Raw genomic sequence first — 22605 nt, 5'->3', positions numbered from 1 at the left:
CATGGGAGCATCACTCTGGGAACAGGAATACTTTGTAACTGGGACCAAAGCATATTTTCCATTTACTGCAGTGATCTGAGTCTGTAACCCTGTTTTATTCCATACCAGTTCCATTGTTATGTTCTGAAAAATACTTATAGTTCATAAGCATAGATCTTAAGGGGCAAATCTTTGCCTGATATACATTTGGTTTAGTGCTTTTGACGTCTATGAAGCAAAAAATCAGCTTACGGCTCTGAGCAAGCCTGCCTTTGTGTGTGTATGTATATTCATAACAATCAGTTGTTAGGTGCTTATTATTTTTTTGTATTCTATGTTAGAGCAGAGCTAAATTAAGTCATCAAAAGGTTTTTCTTCTGATGATGACTTCTAGAGACTCCAGTCACTAAAATCAATAAGTGTTTTTCTCTTACCTTAGTAGCTGAGAATCTGGCCCAGACTATGTTCACATTAGAGAGTTATCAAAAACAAGCAATACAAGTGTTGCAAAGACTCTCAGAAGATACAAGCTTAGGAATTCTGAAAATTAAGGGACAGAATTTCATTAGTGCTCAGCACTGTCTTAATTCTACTTGTGCTTTACCTATATCCATCAGTGAACAGCACACCCAAATACCTGGATTTTGTGACATTGATAGTCCATAAATCCTTGATGGAATTGAATTCTGAATTGAAATGTTGACTCAAGGCTTGTAAATTCAATTTTGATCTTTCCTAGCTTGCAAAATGAAACTGTGAGCAATTTTGATCCTTTCTGAATGACAGGTCAGTGCCTGGTTCAAAGAATCTTCCTTCCCTTTTCAGTACAGATAAATCTAACTAATGCTGAGAAGTTTGTTCTGGATGCATTCTGGCCAGCAGTTTCTCATTCTCAAATTTTCTGACTGAGTTTGAAAAGAACAGTCAAAACTGAAGCCTTTTTTATTGAGGCAAATATTGTATACTCAGAACCACACAGAACCAGTCAGTGAAAGCCTCTCAAAGAGGTTGCAGTTATTGCTCAGTCTTTTTTGATGAAGATGCATAGACGCAGGTTTTCTATTCCTCAAGAGCATCAAGTAATTCTTCATTGTTGCTATATTTCTTTTACCAAGATATATGAGCTGTCTTTCTTCTCTGGATGGCTATATATCTCTGTCCCATTGTAGAAGGTGATGAGCTGTTTTCACCTATTCATGTCTTTGTGCCCATGAGCTGGACTGCAGTAATGTGATCCGCCTGGCTAGAAAGCCTTCAGCATTTTGCAAATATAAGCTAGCACAGAATACTGAGGAGATTTGATATATCAACCTGGGTTACAAGAAGCACATTATTTTTACCTTCTTTATTGCATGGTGGCTTCCTGTAGAATATTGATGAAATCATATGTAGTGTTTCAGCCTTTTTCTTAAAGGTGCTCCATAGCCACACCAAGGTTTTTATGAACTGCTTAACGGTCTGGTTTGAAGACTGTGATTGACAACATCACTTTTTTGATCCAGTGAAGCTCTCCATGACAATAATAAAGCCCATTCTGTAGTAACAGACAATTCACAGAGATGGGTACAAGTTCAGAATGAAATGCTGCAGGAAGCAAAGATGCTCACACCTTTCACTACCATCCTTTCCAAATGGAAAGCGTGCTTGACCTTTTCTTGTCTAAATGATTATCAGCATATATACTTATAAAAATGCACAAGAATATGTTTTCCTGAATTAAGAAAACAAAGCACCCCATCTTACACTGGGATATGTATCGTACATGTTTTTCCTGCTGAAGATGGTGTGAGAGAAAAAAAGCAGTGTGTGATAAATGATGGCTACATGTTTGTTACACTAGTAGATGATAGTACACTACTAGGTGACACTTTGCTGTGGTAATAAGCTGAGTCAGAGAAGGCAGGAGAATTCCTTTTAACTCAGTTACAGTTTTGCCATTAAATTCCAGGGAACAGAGTTAAGTCAGCACTGAACACATACAAAAACGCATCCTTAAACTCTCTATTTATGTAGCAGGAAAGTTCTATCTGTTCTGTGAAGAGATAACTGTCTAATAGCTGAGCACCCTTTGCGCACTGCATAATGTATGTGTTGCTTCTGATTATCTTGATCAATTTCAGTGCCAGATAGAGACCATAAGTAATAGCTAGCCAAAGATATTCTCCTTCTCTCTCTCTCTCTTTCCTGCTTTTGCCTGTTTGGTCAGAAGTTTTCAATGAACTGGAGTCAGCAAAAGACTTACAGGACCCAGAGGGAGTCATAGTTTGATCGGTATAGATACACAGTATAAGGATGCTATATTGACATGCAAGAGGGATAGCTTCTTCTCTTTGGATGAGGAAGAACAGCTGCACTGTTAGGAACACATGGTACCACATCGTGGTATAGTGCAGGATAAATTGTTCTCCAGTACCTTCACAGAAACTTGAGCCATTGAGGTAGACTTTCTTTTTGAGACAGAGCTGAGGAGCCAAGATGGTTCTGTCTATATAGTAGAAACAGTTTCTGTAAGAATAAGGAATAGTTTCAAATACTGAACTTGATTGAAGTTACATCGCACCAATGGGATTACACTTTGGAACCACTTATCCAGAGAAGGCAGAGAATTTTATAAACTGCCAACAAAAGTTATTGGAAAGTGGACATTGCATAAAACTAGATCCTTTGTTTTATCTGATTGTAACATATTCATCCATTGCTAGAAAGAAGTCTTAGCGTTCAGGATGTAAGATTATGTTAAATCTCTGATTGCCCTACCTACTTAAGACTGATTCTAGAGGATACAACTTTTTTCTTTTAAAGTATTGAGTGCTCTCAACAAAGCAGACATATAATACTTGGCATATTGTAGGACTGTGCTTAGACATGATATTTTCCATCTGAATTTTAAAGTTCATATCTACATAGTCTGTTCTAATTCAGTACCAAATCTAATGATATCAAAATTTGGGCCCTAATGTGAATGTCATCATGGAAGCCATCGAACAATTATTGGTCTGTTGGCCTGGTATCAGAGAGAGTGTTAGCCCAGAAAGCCATAAATGGTGGTAAGAATAATTGCAATTCTTTTTAGCTTAAATGTGTATTGAATTTACAGCACTAATTTGGGTAGTTACACTGAGGATTTGTAGGAGCAACACCATTTCAGCTTGCTTTCTTCCTGGCCATGTGAAATCACAAAGTTAACCAGAGACATGGATTTCTGCTTGAAACACAAACAATTAGGTTAAATTAAAACCAGTTGTCTAGGCTAGATCTTACCATTTCCTTGTTCTGAGGAAAGCCAGAGAGATTAAAGACTGTGCACAATTATGAGTAAAATATTTTGAGTCTTGCTAAAGAGCACAGGAAAATTATTGTGGGAAGGATTTAAAACTTCTCAACTCCTAGTGATAAAAATAAGAATCTGGAGTCAAAATTTCACTAAAGTAGGTGTGGGCATGGTCTCTTATTACAGACTGGTTTACATTTTTCATGTTTCATTGCAACTCATTGTATTAAGCTTTAAATACTTTTATTAATAAATCCTGTCCTGCAGTTAAAGGTATCCTAAGTGTTTTTTTTAACCTAAAGTGATTCGGCTCCAGAGGTCTGGATGTAACCTTGAAGGTATTCTTAACACCTCCAACTGAAACAGTGTCTTCGCCAGTGTCTTCTATAGACTAATCCCTTGGATGGAAATGGGTGATCAGGAAGGAGAGTTTTCTCTTCTGTCTTCAGATAAGCACGTATGTGATTAATTTGTCAGTACTGTGATGTCAGAAATGGAGACAAAGTGAAATCTGCTCGCCAAAGCCCACTGATGAAGTGTGGTGCTGTGAGTATGTGGTGCAGAGCCAAAGCACAGGCTGCTCCATGCAGCATTGTCTTCTGGCCAAAGCCAGTGAGTAGCTGTGTATGTCTAACAAGCATATGTAATGTGCAGATGGGGAGCCATGCAAAGAAAGCTATTTTGGGGTGGCTGTGGAGAGGATTATAAAGTCTCCTTTCCATGCACCATTTCCCCCCCCGTGAGTGTGGGGAAAAAAAAGAAAAAACAAAACCAGATGTCCTTTAAATACTTTCCACTTAGTCTCATGCAATTTTGCTATTGTCATGGATATTTGTGTGACAATAATAATAATTTTAAAAAGTCATATACTAGGTAAAGCTTCAGGTAAGATGTTTCTTCTGCATTTTTGGCAGCAGCAGGTCTTCTCTAGAGTCCATTCTGATTCTGCAGCAAGAATTAGATTAAATTTTGATTAAATTTAAACCTGGGACATGGAGAAAAAGCTCTTTCATTTTCTTCTATCTTCAGGGCCTGTGACAGGGACATATCCTTTGCATTGGGCTATGCTGGACGTGTCTCCAGCCTTCAACTGTGTGACCTAATGTACTTGCAGGATGCAAGAGTTCTCAAGAGGAATACAGGGCCCAAATATAGGAAGCTAAATAGGAAATAATACCGTGAAGCTTTTTATGCATGACCAGGTATTTGAGCTCATAATGTAAGGAATCTCATCTTTTAGAGAGATCCAAAAATCCTAACTTCTGAATGCTTATTGTGAGAGCAAGACATAGAGAAAAAGATCATATAGAATTCAGAATTAATTTTTCTACTTTGTATAAGTAAATGTCAGTGACACTCTACAACTACAGCAGAGCTCTCTAAGGGTATAGGAGTTACCATGCTACTCTTCATGCTTCAGGGCAGCCTATGGAATAAGTTCAATTCTTCCAGTCCTGCCAAATGCAATGGATTCCTGTTAAGCCTATCACTTTGCATCAAACAGACCTAAGACATTCAAGAGGGTTTAATTAAATCACTACTGATGTATATCAAACTGAATCAACTAACTTGTTTTAACGTGTGAATGACTACTTCAGCTTGTCTAGCTTTCTGTTTTAAAGCCATTGAGCTAAAATGTTTAAAGCAGAAGAAGTCCATCTATTTTCTCTAAACAATAAACTTGAATGAGGTTGGACATCCAAAGTGCTTAAATGGTTTCACAGCCCTAGAGACTGTTTCATGGTAATTTGTGACTTCGTTAATGGTACTTTCCCAGTTTGGAGGTGTCAGAGAGGCAGCCCTTAATGACTGCAGGATGGAAGAAGAGAACTGCAGCTGAAACAAGGCATCTTGTTTGTGCAGCTTCAGAAAGAGGGGAAGGGCCGAAGCAGGTGTTTGTTTAATAAACGAGATCCTGCATACAGTAGAGACGGCTGAAAGCTGCCAGGTCTGTTTTGACCCAAATGCATGTGTATTTCTCCAGAGTAATCAAGACGAGGATGCTGGTCTTCATTGTCTACACCCATGTTTGGAGAAGAGGGAACAATGTGGGTAGTATCTCTACCTCCTTGTTTCACAGGCAGTCTGATACTCCTGTGAATGACTGCTGCAGCTTTTTGGAAGGGCCTTTTGGATGGGCCAAAGAGAGAGAGAAGAAGAGGAAATGGGAATTCTTGGAACATGTAGTCCTGAAGGTGCAAGGGTAAATATTTTAGTTGCCACCATATTCCTTTTTCTCTAGACACCTGACTGTATTCTGGATATCAAGGATTAGACAGAGTTCATGTTCTGAGGAAAAGGAAGTTAGGATGGCAGAGTCTCATGACTGCTTGAGCTTTGAACTGCCAACCATGTGGCTGAGGCCACACAAGAATGATTTTTGTGAGGAGGAGTAACAAGTTACAGATGCAGGTAGGGAAATGTCCTCAGATAGTTCCATATAATACCAGCAAAAATGTTATTTTATCCCTTTTAGCTATCTTTCAAGACTGACCCAGGGCCCTCAGATCTCCAACCATAGGCACTGAGTCCTGGAGCTCTAACGTACTCATGAAGGCAGCTTTGCTTGGTGAGTTTGATAGATTTCACTATCTCTCAGAGCCAACTAATGAGCAAGTCTGGAGTTCACTACAGAGCCATTATACTCAAAAAGGAAAGCTGCCAAATTCCTGTTGAGGAATACTGGCTCTTCTCTTCAAACATGATCACCAAGAGGCTAATGTGGAAACGTATTGGAATTTTTTGTTTTTTTTTATTTAAAGTGGTTAGAGTTAAGCATTTAATTTTATAGGAATGATTAGCTTTTTGTGTATTTAGTCTCCCTGTGGATTCCCCTGATTGTTCCTTTTGTCTTTCTTAATTGACACTGGAATGTGGCAAAGGTCATAGCATATAACCACCACCACAAGGCAAAACTTCTGAGCATTTCTTCCTCATTGCTGTTACTGAATTCCAGATGAGACAGTGATGAAGGGAACTGTTGCTCTGGGAGAGTAAGATGGGGAAAAAGGCTAAGAATATGAAAAATAAATAAATGTAAGTTTATAAGGTGTTCCACATGTGTTACCAGATGTGTCAAAAGCACTCAATGAGAGGTTACCTCTGTCTTGAGCTCCCCTGCAGTTTCGGGGAATCCTTCAGACATCAGTGTACGTCATGTCATGGAGTTGCATTTGATGCTTTCCTCTGCCAGGCACAAATGCCTTGTAGCTCATGTGTTCTTCCTGGCACACTGGGTGATGGCGTGTGAAGCAGAGGGGATGGTGCTGTGCTCCAGGGGGGGAGAGTGACACAGACAGGCACAAAGATCTTCCTCTAGGAAGTTGCAGCCCACTAATGCCTTAATGTGGTTTCATCTATGGGAAAAGAAATTACTGGTGAGGTCTGTGCTGGAGGGCTACATCTAGCTTCATTAGTTTTGTCCTAGTCAATACATATTGTGTATTGACTCCCGGCTATGGTTCTAGCCTGCCCATATTTCTATGCTTGCTTTTGAGATGCGTGATTCATGATATTCACACCTACAGACATGCCCAACTCAGGGAGATGTCTCCTGATGAGAGAGAATAAGTGAATTAAACTTCAAAGGAATGAAACTTGCTATATAACCAGCTGATAAGTCTCTAGATTGTAAGCTTTTTGCTTGGGGGTTGTAGTGAATCAGCTTTTGTCTTCAAGAGAAAAAAATTGGCACCTTCATCTGGCTTGAAGTATTTGAAAGAGAAGGATAAAGCACAACTATAGTCAGGTGTCTTTTTAAATTAACTAAAACAAACACACATAACAGGAAAATCCCAGAGATTCTTCGAGTGCTCTGACTGCTGAGGTTAGGCGATCAACCCAAAACTTGATTTTAAACAGGGGCCAAAAATAATACACATTGCATTATTGTCTGCAGTCTAAACATTGTCACAATCTCCGTTTCACCCCCTGGTACTGTAAGACTAGTTTCTCTTCATCTGCTGGTCTAAGCCCTGGGGTCTGCCTGCATAATATTGCTAAGTTATTCAGAGTAGATTCCAGCTATAAAAACATTGCATATGGCTTTTAACACACAAAAAACCTGAATCTTCTCAGCTTTGGTGTTGGTGGCTATGTCATTTGTTTATTAACCAGACAAGTTTTCTCTTTATTTCCTTGGAGTACACTCCCAAAGTTTTGGCTTGGAAATCGAGGTGCTTTCAGACATCATGATTAAGACACTGTAAGAGTGCAATAGGAGTGTAATCTTCCTGCTAAATATGGAGCTTAGACCAGTTGTGCTTCCAAAATACGAGCTATGTTTACAGAATACATGGATTAAATGTATTTTATTAGTTTCACCATTGACTTTTTATGCTGCTTAAAGGAAGTTTCTGTGCAAGAGTCAAAGCCTCTGCTGTTTGGTACTTTGAATGAGCCAGACTGTTTCAGCTACAGTAACTGACACATTGCAAGGCAGGATTGGAGTGTAAGTCCTTTTTCCCATGCCATTTTTATAGCTTCTGTCAGTTTTGAGGTTGAAGCCTTGAAAGCTGGATGCAGACTCTGAGCTATATAAAAGAATTTCTTCCCAAATACTTGGCTTCTTCAGAGGAAATTCCCAATGTTCCTCCTTCAAGTACCAGCAACTTTCTTCACATGCAGTCATATAACAGAAGACTGTTATTTCCCTCCTACTCTGTTACCCAGCTTGTACATAGACTAAAGGGGGAATGGTGTAACTTCCAAACCAAGTCCTTTTTCTCTCTATGAAATAAAAAGCCAGGTTTGTAGTGAAGTAGGACCATCCCTCTTTTCACAGGCTATAAACAGAATTACCTCATTGCTGTGAGGACAAAACTGCAGGGGAAAAAGTGAGGGATTGTATAAGTAGCCCGTCCAGAGTATGCACCCAGAATCAATAAACATCAATAATTTGGTAGCCATCTCTTTCTGACCAGACACTTTTTCTCTTTCTCTCTCTTTTTTTTTTTAATGTGATTTTGGAAAATTGCAGGACAACTTTTAAATGTTTCCAGGTTTATATAGCAGAGCTTTTGTTAAACATTTGCTGTTTCTTACACATCATCCCAACAGTTATTATGCACATCAAGTGTACATTCAAACACACAGAATTTTAATTTCTTTTCAAACTGGACACACCAATTGCAAAATCATATCTCCTAGTGTAAATGACCGCTCTTTGGAATTTGACTTTTGCACTCTGCTGGGTTGTTTTTGAAGAGGAGTTCTAGAATCATAGCAAAACACTCCTTGACTGGAGCAATTATGAACTGCCGTGTTTTAACATAGCTATACTTTTTATTTTACTGTTATCATTCCCAAAATACATGACTCTTTACTCAGTGTATGATGGAATGACAATAAAAGTATTTTGCTGGTTGCTCTGGCACCCTTTCACATTCTTTGTGCATTTATTCTAAAAAAAAATTCTTTAATATGTCAAATAGGTGGCAAAGAATGCAACTTTGGACTTCACTTGCTGGAGTGTTCTGGTTAGCCTGCATTTTTTCTTAAACACACTTTTTTATGATTTTTTTTTTTTCTGGTAAAACATACTTTAGCAAAAGATGGTATCTATGTATCTCTATGACAGCAGCTGACTTTAAAGGTGAACCAAATAAGTAGGTCTTGGGTCTGCAGAATAGATTTAGCATGGAGAAGGATATGCCACCCACCTTTCAAATGCACATTATCAGCGCTGCATATACAAACATATTCCAAGGCCAAATTCGAGGCAAATTTCCTTATAAAAATGCTCTTGTGCAACTTGAACGGGTAAGTTTTCAGCCAAGTGGCCTCCCTTATATGAGTATAATTTAAACTCTGTGTTTTGAAGTTTTGTAGCAAGACATAAGTGTCCACTACGTTTCCTTGCTTTAACAGCGCAGATATCAGCTCAAAGGAATAAATACTCCTAACTTTAATGATGCTATGCAGAAGCTCCATTTGGAGGCAGTTGGCATCTTACACACAGTGATCCAGATTAGTTGATGGAAAAATTGTATTGTTATTAATCTTACTCTGTTTACCCATTTTCCTGTCTTTTCAGGAAGTTTTTCCCTGAAGGGATGTTGTGGGTTTGTTTGACATTATTTACTTTTTGGTGTATCTCATTTGTTATTACAAAACCATTAAAATACATTGAGTTTTCTTAAATCTTTCACTGTCTTGTCTAACCGGACTTACAACCTCCCTTCTAATCACAATCATTTTAACTATTAATTTTCATACACATCAAAGCTGCTAGAAGAGGGGATGATTGAATAGTCCTTGGAACAGGGCGGGCTGCTCTACAGAGGCCCGTCCTTGCTCCATTGATTCACAATACTGCCATTGGGACAGTGCTGTGGATGACTCTGTCTATCGTTCTGTATTGGCCATGATACTAGATCTGCCCCTGATGAAGAGGAGGCTGTCCCCCACAGAAATGTGTAATAAAAGGTGTATTATGCGTGTGCTCTGAAGAGTTGAGTAAAACATTTTAGTACTTTTGAGGGTGAATGATTGTTCACTCTCATTATCTTACAGTGTGCCCGCTAGACATGCTTTGTCCCTCAACAGCTACAATACTTTACCTCTACGTTAGAAACACCCTACAACATGTATAAAGAGACTTACACTATGGAATTGATATTACAGCTGTAATAGCAAATCAGAATTTCTACCTAGGAGGAAAAAGAAAATTGGCACATTGCCTTCTTTCACACTTGCATTCCTTTCGAGCCCCAAACAAGTGTAATGTGGATGAAACTGCTTGGGGTGATGTAGTTTCTCCGTCTGCCTTTTGCTAGTTTGTCTTGAGAAAGCTACAGAGGCGAGACAGATTGCATGCCTGATGTGAATTAGCAGCCCTACAGCAACAGTAACCACTGTGTTCTGATCCACAGCAGATTGGGTGGGGGAAGAGAACATCTCATAACAAATATTTTGAATTTGCACTGTGTTCTTCAACTGAACATCTGGATTTTAAGTTTCATCAGTTCTATTTGAAGCCTGAGCAAAATCTAGAAAGGAGTCAGTTTGCTACTTCATTCCCAGGACGTGAACATTAGAAGTTTGATTTTGTTTCTGATATTTTGGTGAGTGAATGGGCCAACTAAACCAACTGTGTAATGGTGATTTAACTTGGAAGATGTGCTATTGGAAGATATTTGATATGCTGTTTATTTTGATTCAGTGTCCAAATAGAAGGGTATTATTTGCAAATTATTATTCCATGGAAGCTAAACTAAATTAGGGGCTGTCTAGTTCATTCATCTTTTTCAGCTGGAGTTATGGGTTTGGTGCACACACCATGTCAGGTGCTTTCTGTCATTTTTTTTGCCCCCTTCAGGCAAGAGCAAAACCAATGGAAATATGACATTAGAAGCTGCTTTGGAGCAGCTAGTGAACAACATTTGGGTTCTGTTGTGTGTCTCAAATGAGATTTTAGTGATGACTAAAAAGGTCAGGTAATGGGCCTGCAGATGTAGAAGATTTGTTCTGCTGTGAAAATAAATGCTGTCGGATTAGATTTAATTAGTGCAGTTGAGTCGCAAAGTCTGCTCCAACAGAGGTCACAAAGGAGCTTCAAGGCTGCCGTTACCTCTACCTAGAGACTCCATCTCCAACCACAGTGTAATTTGTCACGTAAAGTTAATATATAAATGTTTCTGCTTTGAGGTACGTGTATTTTTGTATTATGAGCCATTTGGTTTTCTATTTAAATTTTTAAGCAAAATTTTAAGCAAAAAAATTGTTAAGTAAAATTTGACCAAAAAGCTTAGGGGACTTTGACAGGAAGAGGGAAGCTAGATTGGCTTGATAATGGAACATGATACTCTGTCTTCATTGTGTGTGTTTTCTTCCCCTAGATGAAGTGGTTCATGTTTCAGTTCCTGAGAAGCTAACCTTTGAAGAAGCTAAAGAGTTATGTCGGAAAAGAGATGGCGTTCTTGCATCTGTTGGGAACCTGTATGTTGCCTGGAGGAATGGCTTCGACCAGTGCGACTATGGCTGGCTGGCTGACGGAAGTGTTCGTTATCCTGCATCTGTGGCTAGGCCCCAGTGTGGAGGAGGTTTACTTGGGGTGAGAACCCTGTATCGCTATGAGAACCAAACAGGCTTTCCTTACCCAGATAGCAAGTTTGATGCCTACTGCTATGAACGTAAGCTTTTTTTAGTTATAATTTTCAGTATGCTCACGAATTCTAACCCTGAGAAGTGTTTACTTTAATATATGTTTTGTTTCAGTTTTTGTGGAACCCGAGTTAATTTTTTTTTTTATTACTATGGCTTTACAAAAAAAGAAGAAAAGCCAAATGTAAAAAAAAAGTCTTTAAAAAAATTGACAGATAAAGACAGCAAAATCTTAAGGTAAGATTTCAGCCTAGGCTGTTGTATTTAAGCAGAGTGGCACACCACACCTAAGGCTGTGGAATAGTAAGTAATTCAGTGCCTGGCTGATTGCACCTTAGTATCTTCTGTTTGGTGCTAGTTAACATAGGAACTGAAGAAATGCCATGAGAAGAAGTACTGGATCAAATGAATGACTATCATCTAGCCTGATACTCTATTTCTAGTGATGGCAATAAGAGAAACTGTCTACAGACTGCACACAGGCCTGGCCATTTCCAGTTCTCCTAGATGACTTATTTTGGGGCTGTCATTTGATTCCAGGCATTTTTCCCCATTGTATTTTTTTGGCTTCTAAAACAGTTTTAATTTCTGCTCTCACTCTGTCACTTTGTATTTCACGTGTGCACTGTGGATGGTCTAAACTGCCTTTCTTACTGTGATTGTGCTGCTTGTTTCCCTCCTGGTATTTTCAGAGGCACATTGAGCGCTTGCCACATCTGCCTGGTAGATTGCAGCAGTCTAAACCAGATTCTCTTCTATGCCTGTCAGCTTTCCTCTGGCTTTGAGTTTAAATATTCCTCTGCAACCTTCTACATCTTCAGTGCCAGCAGCCTGGCTCTGCTAAGATTATCATGCAGCCTATCCTTCTCGTACAGTTTCCTTTTGTCCCCAAAGGTTCCCTAGCTTCTAATATACCTGTGTTCCTCCTCGCTATACCATCACCTCATCTGTGAATTGCAGTTCCAGATCCCTGTCTGCCTCTCAGGCCTCCCTGAAACTGTCAGTCTCAGAGACCACCACCATGGAGGTCCTGGGCTCATCTGCGTAGCAGCCTCCAGAATATCCCTCCTACATTTCTGTGTGTGATGACTATTTGCCCTTCCCATACACCTCTAGATAACTTATCCATGCATCTCATGAAGTCCAGCATGCAAATTGCTATGCAGGCTTCTCAGATATCACAAACCCAGCTCTCTGTGTGTCTGCTAATAGAGACTCCCACCACCTTACTTCTGTCCTTTAAGATCCCCTCTGTCACAGGAGTGTTCTTGGTGCAAGAGGTCACTATGATACTAGCCAGAAGGTGAGTCATATCTAAGAGATTAGAGCACTTCTTCCCAGCTGAATATCCTCCTTTCCTGAAACTTGCAGCCTCCTCAGCAGTATAGGGAGGTTGAACTGCTCTACGATGTCCTTTAGGCCTCTCTATTCAGTGAAGTTGCTGTGGCTGCAAGTAATACCACTGACAGTGAGCAGTAAAGGCCTCTTTGTATTGAGATAAAGTTCAGGACTTGGACTTTATCTAGTTTTTTTGGGCTTTGTCCTGTGACTGTAAGCCACAGCTGCTTGGAATGTGCAACCTGTACTGTCCCCATTTTTGTGAACGATGGCCTAGCTGTAGCTACAGACCTTTTCAGCTCAGGGACTAGATGCTTGTTTGCAGGCAATCTTTGCTGCTGAAAGCAAATCCTGGCATCTGGTGTAATGTTACAGTCTGGCTGCTCTCACTTCAAAAGTGTGTCAGAGGGACCTGGAGGTACCCCATGTTCTCACACACTCTTTTGTGCAATATTTTAAAATAGGGATTTTTTTTCTTTGTTGTTTGTGGGTAGGATCTTACAAAACTGCATGTGGAAGCAGACCTAAGGGACTTCAAAGGAACTGCATACAGGAGTAAGGACTAGTTAAGTTCACAAGCGTGCGCTTTAATCTGCAGAGTAGTATTTTGTCATATTGCTCCTTCTGCCCCTCCCCTCAATTGTTTAATGATCATTTTTAAGTGTGATGGGTAAAATTGACTCTAGTGGGGATGAAATTCATCAGTCCCTCCAAAAGACTGAAGTAGGGACTGTACAATTTGTCTGTAATTTAGTCTTTACTTAGAACAAATTCCAACTTTTCAACCCATTTGTGTGAGTGAATTTCACTCATTTCAAATAAAATGTGCACTTTGACTGTCCTTTCAGGAAGTTTTACTTAAATTTTAGTGACATACTGTGTGTCCTAAAATCATCACTCATAAGAATTTGGTTGGTGCCTTTTTTTCTAAGTGCTCTTTCTGCAGTCTTGTCCTTGGTACACAGAGAATAAATATTTCATCAGTTTGCAACTCAAGAAGTAGGCAGTCTATTACTTTGGATCCTTCTACAAGAAAAAAAAAAGACTAAACAAAACTAACATAATTTGTTAGACAGAGGGCTCACTAGCCCTTTTAATTGCAGTCAATATTACATTAGAATTACTTAAAAGCTGCTAGTTAGATGACTCAGATTTTGCCAAATAGCTCTTTTTTTGTATGGAAACATGGCAGTGTAACACTTTGAGCCATGTGTCGTCCTTCAGGGTGCCTGTGTGCCACATATTTCAGAAGTTATTGAAAGCTCTCTCCCTCTCAGAAGGTGCTCAGGATCTCACAGGAACCAGCTGTAAATCTTCATTTATTTTGGTAAAAGATTTATACAAGTGGTGAGTAATGAGACTCGCTGTCTAGCATCTTGGTCTTACACATCTCAAACTGCAGCAACTGCAGAGTGAGTCACTCTCTCCTCTCGGCACCAGTCCCTTTTCAGAGGCAGAGAAGGAGAGAGAAAGAAAAAAAGTGGCTCTATAGTAGAGCAGGAAACTTGAATACTTGAATATAAGTCCTTGTTCCAAACAATCTTTGGTCTGGAAGTTTCTTCTGAAACATCCCGGTCAAATCTGTTTCAACGTTTCGGTGTAGGAATGTATCACATGAAAGTCTGCTGTCCCTAAGCCCAGACTGCTTTTACTCTACAGGCAGGTTGTTAAGAAGCCACCTTTTACAGCTCTTCCCACAGTGCCAGACAACAAAATGGTCTTCCCGAAGACCTTGATTCTTTATACAGAACTCCAGTACAATGCCGATAGCTCTTAGTATGCTCATTAGGTATCTCGTACTACATTGTTAAGTTTTCCTCCTAGCTTGAATACCCAGTCAAACAAACAAAGAGCCTTTTCTGTTGTTGAAAAAGAATAAAAAAGGGATATCATTACATTCTTTTATGGGATCAAGGTCTGCTAAAGGGAAAGGCACAGAGTTCCTCTGTGAGCAAGGCAAGATCAAGCTGGCGATCTAGGTAGCACCAGTGCTGAAGGTCTGCAGAACAGATGTTTCATACAGTTGAAAATGGTGATGTCACATTTTCACTGTGTCCCAGTAGTTTCCTCTGCCTCCTGTGTGAAAGCTAGTGAAGTTCCCATTGACTCAGCTTAGAGAGTGGTATGGCCACGTGCTGTGCCTTTAGTTTGAAGTGAAATGGCAATGATTAAGGATATGTATCTGCCACTTTTACTCATGCTGAGTGATTTTATACTCTCTCAGTAAGGTCACCAGAACAAACCCCTCTCTGCCCTCGAAAGTATAAGGGTAACCCTAGAATTTTCCTGTATTCTGAAGCAATAGATCTGTGTCCAAGCAGACACCTGGTTTAATCATTACAAAAACAGGTCTTATATTTACAAAGGTGATATCTCTTTCTTCAATCCAACTTACAGTCTTCACTCCTATTTTGTGATTAAAAGTCTCATTGATGGAAAACCTCAATATATTAATTTTAAATTGTGGTTAAGTTAGAAGAAACCTTAAACCATATTTTGAAAAATTGAATGATTCTATAAAATGAATTATATAGATTAAAATACATTAAAAAGTAACCCAAGCAGTAAGATGAAGTTACAAGCAGTAGGCACTAATTTCAGTAACACAACCAACCGGGGCAATGTTTAACTGTAGTACAGTTAAGTTCAGGATTTTAACTTCAACTTTATTCTGGTTACAAAAATCAGATTTTAAAAAGTGTCTTGACCTTTGGAATGTAAAAGAGGCTTAGACTAATAATTTGTGATTAAAAGTATAAAATCTTGTTAAAAAAATAAAAGACCTTCATTACTTTGATCACAAATATTTTTATTCTACAGAAACCACATGACTATGAGTTTCTAAAACATTAGTCATGTTTTTATCTCATCCCTCCAAAACTTTCTCCTTATAGAGACTCTTTAGTTCTTCTTTTTTTCTAAGATGTACCTAATGAGGTATCTGATGAGACTTCAAAAAATGTCAAGTTAGGCACGTGATTAAGTACTTAAGACTCCTTGAGGGCCATCATCAGAAGAAAAGTGTTTGTAGTGTTAACATATAGGACTTTTCTTCAGTAAAATAAAATTATTTAAAGAGTTGTAGAAGAACAGTTGCTGAAAACTGATGTTTATTTGTAATTGAATAGAACATTGTTTCAGCAAAAGCTCTTTCACTTTCAATGAGTACCTGTTTAATGGCTAGTTACTGCATAGAGATATGGGTATTTTTAAAATATTTTTCTTTTTTATTCTCTCTTGTTCTCTCCCTGTCTGTCTCTCAAGATTTGACACAAAGAAGTCTGTGGGAATCTTGCCACTGACTTCAAGAGGCTTTGGATTAGGCATTTTATACTGTAGCATCTCTAGAATAAATTACACTACAGAAATACACTAATCAAAATACATAAGGTTTTTGTTTTAAATACCTGTAACAAAAGTGAACTTGATTAACTTGTTCATAAATAGAGGTAGTTGAATTTTTGAAAAATAAACCCATGTTTTGTTGAGAAATCCTGAATACTTAAAGCTGAATAATTTCATGGACCTGTATTGATTTTGGCAAACCTTTCAGGAAAACATTTTTTGCCTGACTCAAAACACATGTTGACCATTTTGTCTTCATTTCTTTCTGGATTGACCATTTTGTTTCAGAACTGCTTTTTCATTTTGACTTTCTGATTCATGCAGCTTTGTTGTTTCTTTTTGGTTTTCCCATTTTGGTTTGGATTTATGATTTCATTTTAGTTGGAAATTGGAAAATTCCAGTTCTAAGACGTGTTGTCCTATGTGTTCATTCACTGAATAAAGTCCACATTGTTTTGATTGTTTCAACTTAGCCACATCAAGGGTGACTTCAAGTCATCCTCTGCTTGTGACTGAGGGCCTGTTTGTTTGATGCTTTGTCTGTCTAAAGCTCAGAGTCAGAGCATAGTTTTGGTAGGAGAAACATAGGAAGCAATGGCTTTCATAGTACGTAACAGGGCAGACCTTTGTTAGATGATGGAAATGAAGAATTGTTGTCTCTGTGCAAACCTCTTCCTTGCCCCCTCAAAAGCCCACCAACCCAAACCCTCTGTTTCTGACAGTACTGTCAGTTCGAGTAAGGGTGTTTCAGCATGTCTGTGTGCATGTAGTGTAAGGCAGCTTGCAAGTACTGTTCTTCTGCAGAGGACTTTGGAGTGGGGAGAAAACCTTTGGGAGGTCCTACAGCATCAGCCACCATGGCTGCAGGCTACTGCCTAGAAACTGTTGATTGTACTTCACTTGTCTGGTAACAGAAAGCCTACAAGTTTTAGACATAGCTCAGAAGCTGGCAGAGAGAATGTTGTCTTCTCCTTTGCTGCATGGACTTAGTTTGGAAAACTTTGGATAACTAGGCAGTTCTGTCTTCCCCACGGCAACCACCAGTAGCTACATGTCCCAGCCACTTTCTGGAGGAGAGAAATATATCCAGCCTGACATCAGCCTGTTGACTGTATTATGGGCAGATCTGTGGATTTTTGCTCAATTTTGGAATGACCACAGAATACTGAAAACATCAGACATGACAAAACCCAGGAAGCAAAATTGTAAAGCAAACAGTCTTAAGGAAAAGAACGAAGAAAGTTTAACTTAGAAGAAACACAACAGATTGCTGAACATAAAGCCAAAGTATTTCACCATTCTGTCAGCTCAGTCCAGTATCAGCGTGGGCGAAATACCCTAGAGTAGGGAAGCATATCAGGGTCATATGACTGGCCATAGGCTGTTAGCTCTGCTCATGCTTCATTTCTCCTACGTGAAGGTGAAGGCTTAAACTGCCTTACTGAGGCAGCTATCTTCACGTGACAATTCTCTGGATTTTATTATTTTGCTGAGAAGATAAATCTCTGTGCTTCTCTCAGACATGCAGTTTAGCAAAACCTACATACCTGCAAAGATCTCCAGTAATATCTTGGACAAGGTGCAGGTTGAATAAGTCCCTAAAGCTCTCTACTGGCTTGATAGCAAGAGGCAAACATTACAAAGGATGTGCACAATAACAGCTTCCAGCATGTTTGTTATCTCACGCTACCTCAGTCATATTGTGAAGGAATTCAGCCAATCCTGTGCTGTATGCCACAAACTTAGAGCAGGACTTAAACAAAATACCTCACCCTTAGAAGGAGGAGGAGGTGGTGATTACATTAATAAAGCTTAACATTTTAAGTGTGCTGTGAAGTATAAACAGAGATAACCTGATTTATCCATCAATTCCCTGAACCAGGTCCTCTAAACTTTACCTAGCTGATAAGTATATTTGGAGAAACTCTTCAGCGCCTTAGGAGGTATAGCTTCAGGAGGATACACACCTTTTGACAGAGAACGTGAACTTGCCTTTGTCCGAGTGAATCAACACTGGGTTCCTGAAGATCAGTCCCCGAGTCTAAAAATCATAAGCGCATGGAAAGAGGGAAAGATGAAAATGAAGAGGACACTGCTGAAGGCATTTTCGTTCATTCAGATCACTGAAAGGATCAGGACATAAGGAGGGGTTTAGAAGTAACAAAGTGAAGAAGTAAAGCTTGAATCTTCCCTTTTGCTATTGAAATACAGAAGAGATTAATCGTTTTTCCTGTTTAATGTTTGCTCACTACTGTGGGAACTGTGTACTGCTCATGGGGCATACAGGTAATTTATCCCCTCCCACATTAGGTGAAGAGAGCAAAGCAGCACAGTTTTTGGTGTCAGCTCCTGACTCGAGTGACATTCTTGGCTCTCTTTATTCTTCCATCTGTTTCCTTGGTCAGGAAACAAAGACTGCTACTTCCATTTGGTGTTGGGACACAGATTTCTATGGGAAGAGCCGACTAAAGAAGCCCACCTATTCCTTGTCCTCTTTGACAGTTTTATTCTCAACAGCATGGAAAGAGTAATGCTTTTACTATTGCTCATTTGTTGATAGGAATTCACAGAACTGCACTTACATGTGGGGAAAATGGGAGATAACATATTCTTCACCTTTTAACCATCTGACTAAACCTGTTATGAAACAGCGAGTGGTTTTACGCAGAGTATTTGTGCTCACAGAACTAATAGAGCTGATGCCTCGGCTGTTTTCTTTGCTGGAAGAAAAGAACTTTGGACGAGAGTGTGAAGAGAATGCATGATCTTTCTTTCCTTTGTTACACTTTTCCTTACAAAGAGCATAGATCATTAGCTTAGTTTTTTTTTTTTTAAGAATCCCATTTAATTTCTCTAATTTTGCACGGATTTGTAAATGGCAAAGGATACTGAATTTAGGTTATTCTTTTCTTTTTTTCCTTCTTATTACGTTTGACTCTTGTTTTGATATCAAAGCACAGCATGGATAGGTGGGACTATATGCTTGAAGTTAGAGGGAAAATCTTATAGGTGGAGTATCTGAGTTTGAATCTTTCTTGTGCCATCACACATCTCATAATTTATGAATAAAACTCCACATCCTTTGTCCACCTTGCTGCTTCCTGAACTGAGTGAATGAGTAGGTAATAATGAGAGGTTTCTGGCTCAATTTGTAGCCTGGAGGGCCAGTATTTCTTTTCTGGTCTGTTTTCACTCTTCCACTTGTCCAGTCTGGGAGGGCCTGGCAGTAATTTAAACTCCCACTGGCATAACTCTCAGAGACACAGGAACTTTCAAGACTGTCCACCCTGCCAGGGCGGGTAGCAGGGGAGGGACAGAGAACAGACTTATAAAAGCCAAAACCAGTAATGAACAGATCACAATATATAAAAATTAAGCCAACAAACAAAACTGTTAATGTAGGTGAATACTTAAATTTTTCTATTCCTTTCCTGACACCTTTTTTTCCCATAAGGAGCACGAAGGGGCAGTTCAGTTTTTTTTCCTTAAACTACCTGTACCAGAGTTGCAGATGCCTACTGTTCCTTAAGGAGCACCTTGCACTCTCCTGCATGGTGACAGGCAATCCTAGAGTCCCCTCCGACAGAGTCCCCTTCCCATGCTGGAAAGTGCTCCTGATGTGTCTATCAGGTCCAGGGCTGTCAGTGAGTCTCTTCCCCCACACTTGGCCTCCCTTTATCTTTTAAAAGATAATTGTTTGTGCATGTGTGTGTTATCCTTCCTCTGCCTCACCTTCACCACAAAGGAAATTAGAAATTAGAAATCGAAATAGGCATCATGCTCCAAATGGGCTGGAAGGTATTGAGTGATTAATTTTGACTCTCTCTTCATATACGAAGTGATTTTTTGGAAGAATTTCTTTTGTCTTTTATGATTCACAGAAAGATTTCACTATTTTCAGATTTTGCTCTGATTTAAGACAATTTTTAGTTGTCTTCAGTATTGGCAATGACTCAGAATAATTCGTTTTCTAACTGTAGGGTCTATGTCTGACCAGGTTCTTAAGTATATACCTGAATGTAAGCACACAAGCAATGCTGCTGAGTGAAAAGAAACTGTTCATGTGGCTCAAATTAGACAAGTGATTAAAAATGTTGTGAAGCTGGTTATCCTGAAAATTTCTATTTATCAATTACAATTAATATATATATAAGCTTTAAAGTAAGCATTTTCTCCTCCAGAGAGTATATTTAGATACCCTGAAAGTATTATTAAATAGCACAGTTCATATAAAAATCCTTATTTGGTATCCTAAAGTCTGCACTCTCAAGTTGTATAGTGTGCTTTCCTTGGGAAAAATATTAAGTTTTAATATTGCTCCATTATTTTCAATCCCCGTTTAAATAATGGTGGGAAAGAAGGTGAAAAAAAGGCTATACCGTGAAAGCATAAAATAAATAGGGAATGAAAGCATATAATATCTTTACAAAACCACATACTCCATCCAAAAGCAACTTTATTCAGGTTGTTCATAGCATTAAAAGAATTAATTAAAAAATGCAAGATAGTCTTTGATATCAACAGCTGCTGGTGAGATAACTTGCTTTCTTGCTGCTAATAGACTGATGAATTTTATTAGGAAAATCTGCCTCATGTCTTGAATTAGAAGAAGGACAAAAGAGATAACATATTGCATGCATTTTGCAAGGACTACAGTAATGTAAAACATCTGGGTGGAGAAGATGACAGTTAAAACTGACATTCAGCCTATTAAAAAAAGCATTAAGGGTTTTTGTTTTCTCTTGGGAGGAAAAATAGATTTCTTCATGAAAAACAACTTTTTTTGATCTGCTCAAAAAAGTTTGCAAACTTAAAGGAAGTCTATGAAGGATCTTGTATCTCCTGTTTATGCCAGCACAGTTCTAGTTGTCCTGGAAGTTGAACAGCTCTCTGGATATTGCTAGACTCATGCCAGTTTGCACATGAGAAAATTTGATTGTTTGTTGATAAACTTTTTAAAAGTAAATACTTTTCAGCAGTGTGCAAATGAGTATTTGCTGAATCAAATATCTTTGGTATTTGTTCTGGTTTTCTTCATAAATAGATATTTATTTTGTTAAGGAATTATCAGATAATGAGTGATGAATAATAAGTGACTGCATCTCAGGCATAAATCTGTGAATCTCTGGGACTTCCTAACATTTCCTTGGAAAGTGGGAAGTTACACAAACAGTTGTGAATAAGCATACACAAGTACCAAGCAGTGCTGAAACAAAATTAGCTTTTTCTTCACAGATTTTAAAATCTGCTCTTATGCCCTCATTTTTGTCTAGCTTTGCTATAGAATATTAGATACTGATATTCTTTCAAAGAGTAATCTTCATTGTCACTTGAAATGTGTTAATTGGACATTGAATGAGTAACTGATGTTTGCTTCAAAACAAACTCTGTCTGCATTAAGGAAACTCATTTTGTGGTTAGAAGGGGTAATACAGGACTACGCTGTCTGCTTTCCATTTTGCATAAAAAAGAGCCATAAGACAGATCTGTGAATTCTTTTGTAGAGATAAAATGAGTAGGAGAGGGTCACACAATTGGAAATGATTTCAGTTATCAGAGCATAATAAGTCACTACCAGTCAGTAGAACAATATTAACTTACTTGTGTTGAAGTGAAACTCACTGGCTTAAGCCACCCTCATGCACTTGGGGATGAAAAAAAATTTCAAGCATATCAATCTATTATTTTTTTGATTGTATGAACACTGTCTCACACTCATATAACACAGGCATTGTAAAGAGTAATAAACATCCATTTTAAGTCTTAGCACCCCAAAATTTAAAATCATTTGTTTTAGTCTTTGTGCTTTCCTTTGTGAGATCTTAAGAAGTTTACTCCTTCTTGCTCAACTGAATGCATAAGCCTTACAAGAAGGAGTGTATAAATAGCTAAATCTTCTCTATAAAACCACAAACACATGAAATTAACATACAGTAGGGAAAAGAACCCATTCCCTTTTCTGCTGGGAAACAACACCACTACCTTTAGCCATAGCAATGTCATATCTTTTTACCCTCGTAATTACCTTTTCACTTTCACTCCTTGTTCAAGGAGGCTGAAATACCAATTCTTTACCGCCATCTTCCTACTCTGTAAGTCTGCCAGCATCTGGCAAGTCACTTCTGTCTACTTCAGGATAAAATCAAATAGCTTGCCTGCAAAGGTGGCATTTTCAAAGTTTGGTGTGTAAAACTAAACAAATATTTGAGTGACCCTAACTTACGCACTCAGGATCCATATATACAAATATCAAAGGGGTACCTAATTAGACATGGATGTGTGAAAATAACTGATTTGTGCATACATGCTGGGTATGCTTGAGTATAAAATGTCATTACACAAATATAGGGCTACCATTGAGTCTTTCTAAAATTTTCCCTTGTTTTCTTCCTCTTCTTTGCTCATACTATTACATACTCAAATTTTTCCTGTGTTCCTTAAGTCCTCAGTCAATAAGAGAATGCTCCGTCATCTAGAACATAATCATGCCTGTATGTCAGGCAATAAAAATCTAATTTCAGAACTCACTTTTTCTCTGAACTGTTATTCATACTTTACACTGAGTAGAG

General features: G+C 38.6%; 1 protein-coding gene across 2 annotated transcripts in view; it reads left to right on the top strand.

Annotated features, from left to right (window-relative positions):
• Positions 1-22605, top strand: part of LOC135324222 (versican core protein-like) — a 114958-nt gene that overhangs the window by 32098 nt on the left and 60255 nt on the right. For both annotated transcript variants that reach the window (XM_064499996.1, XM_064499997.1), the window contains exon 6: positions 11089-11382. In XM_064499996.1, the coding sequence (XP_064356066.1) occupies positions 11089-11382 (294 nt within the window). The remainder of the gene's footprint in view (positions 1-11088; positions 11383-22605) is intronic.

This window comes from Dromaius novaehollandiae, chromosome W, assembly GCF_036370855.1.
Source record: "Dromaius novaehollandiae isolate bDroNov1 chromosome W, bDroNov1.hap1, whole genome shotgun sequence".
Taxonomy (NCBI): Eukaryota; Metazoa; Chordata; class Aves; order Casuariiformes; family Dromaiidae; genus Dromaius; species Dromaius novaehollandiae.
Note: the sequence above shows the minus strand (reverse complement) of the source record. Positions and strands in the feature narration are given on the sequence as shown.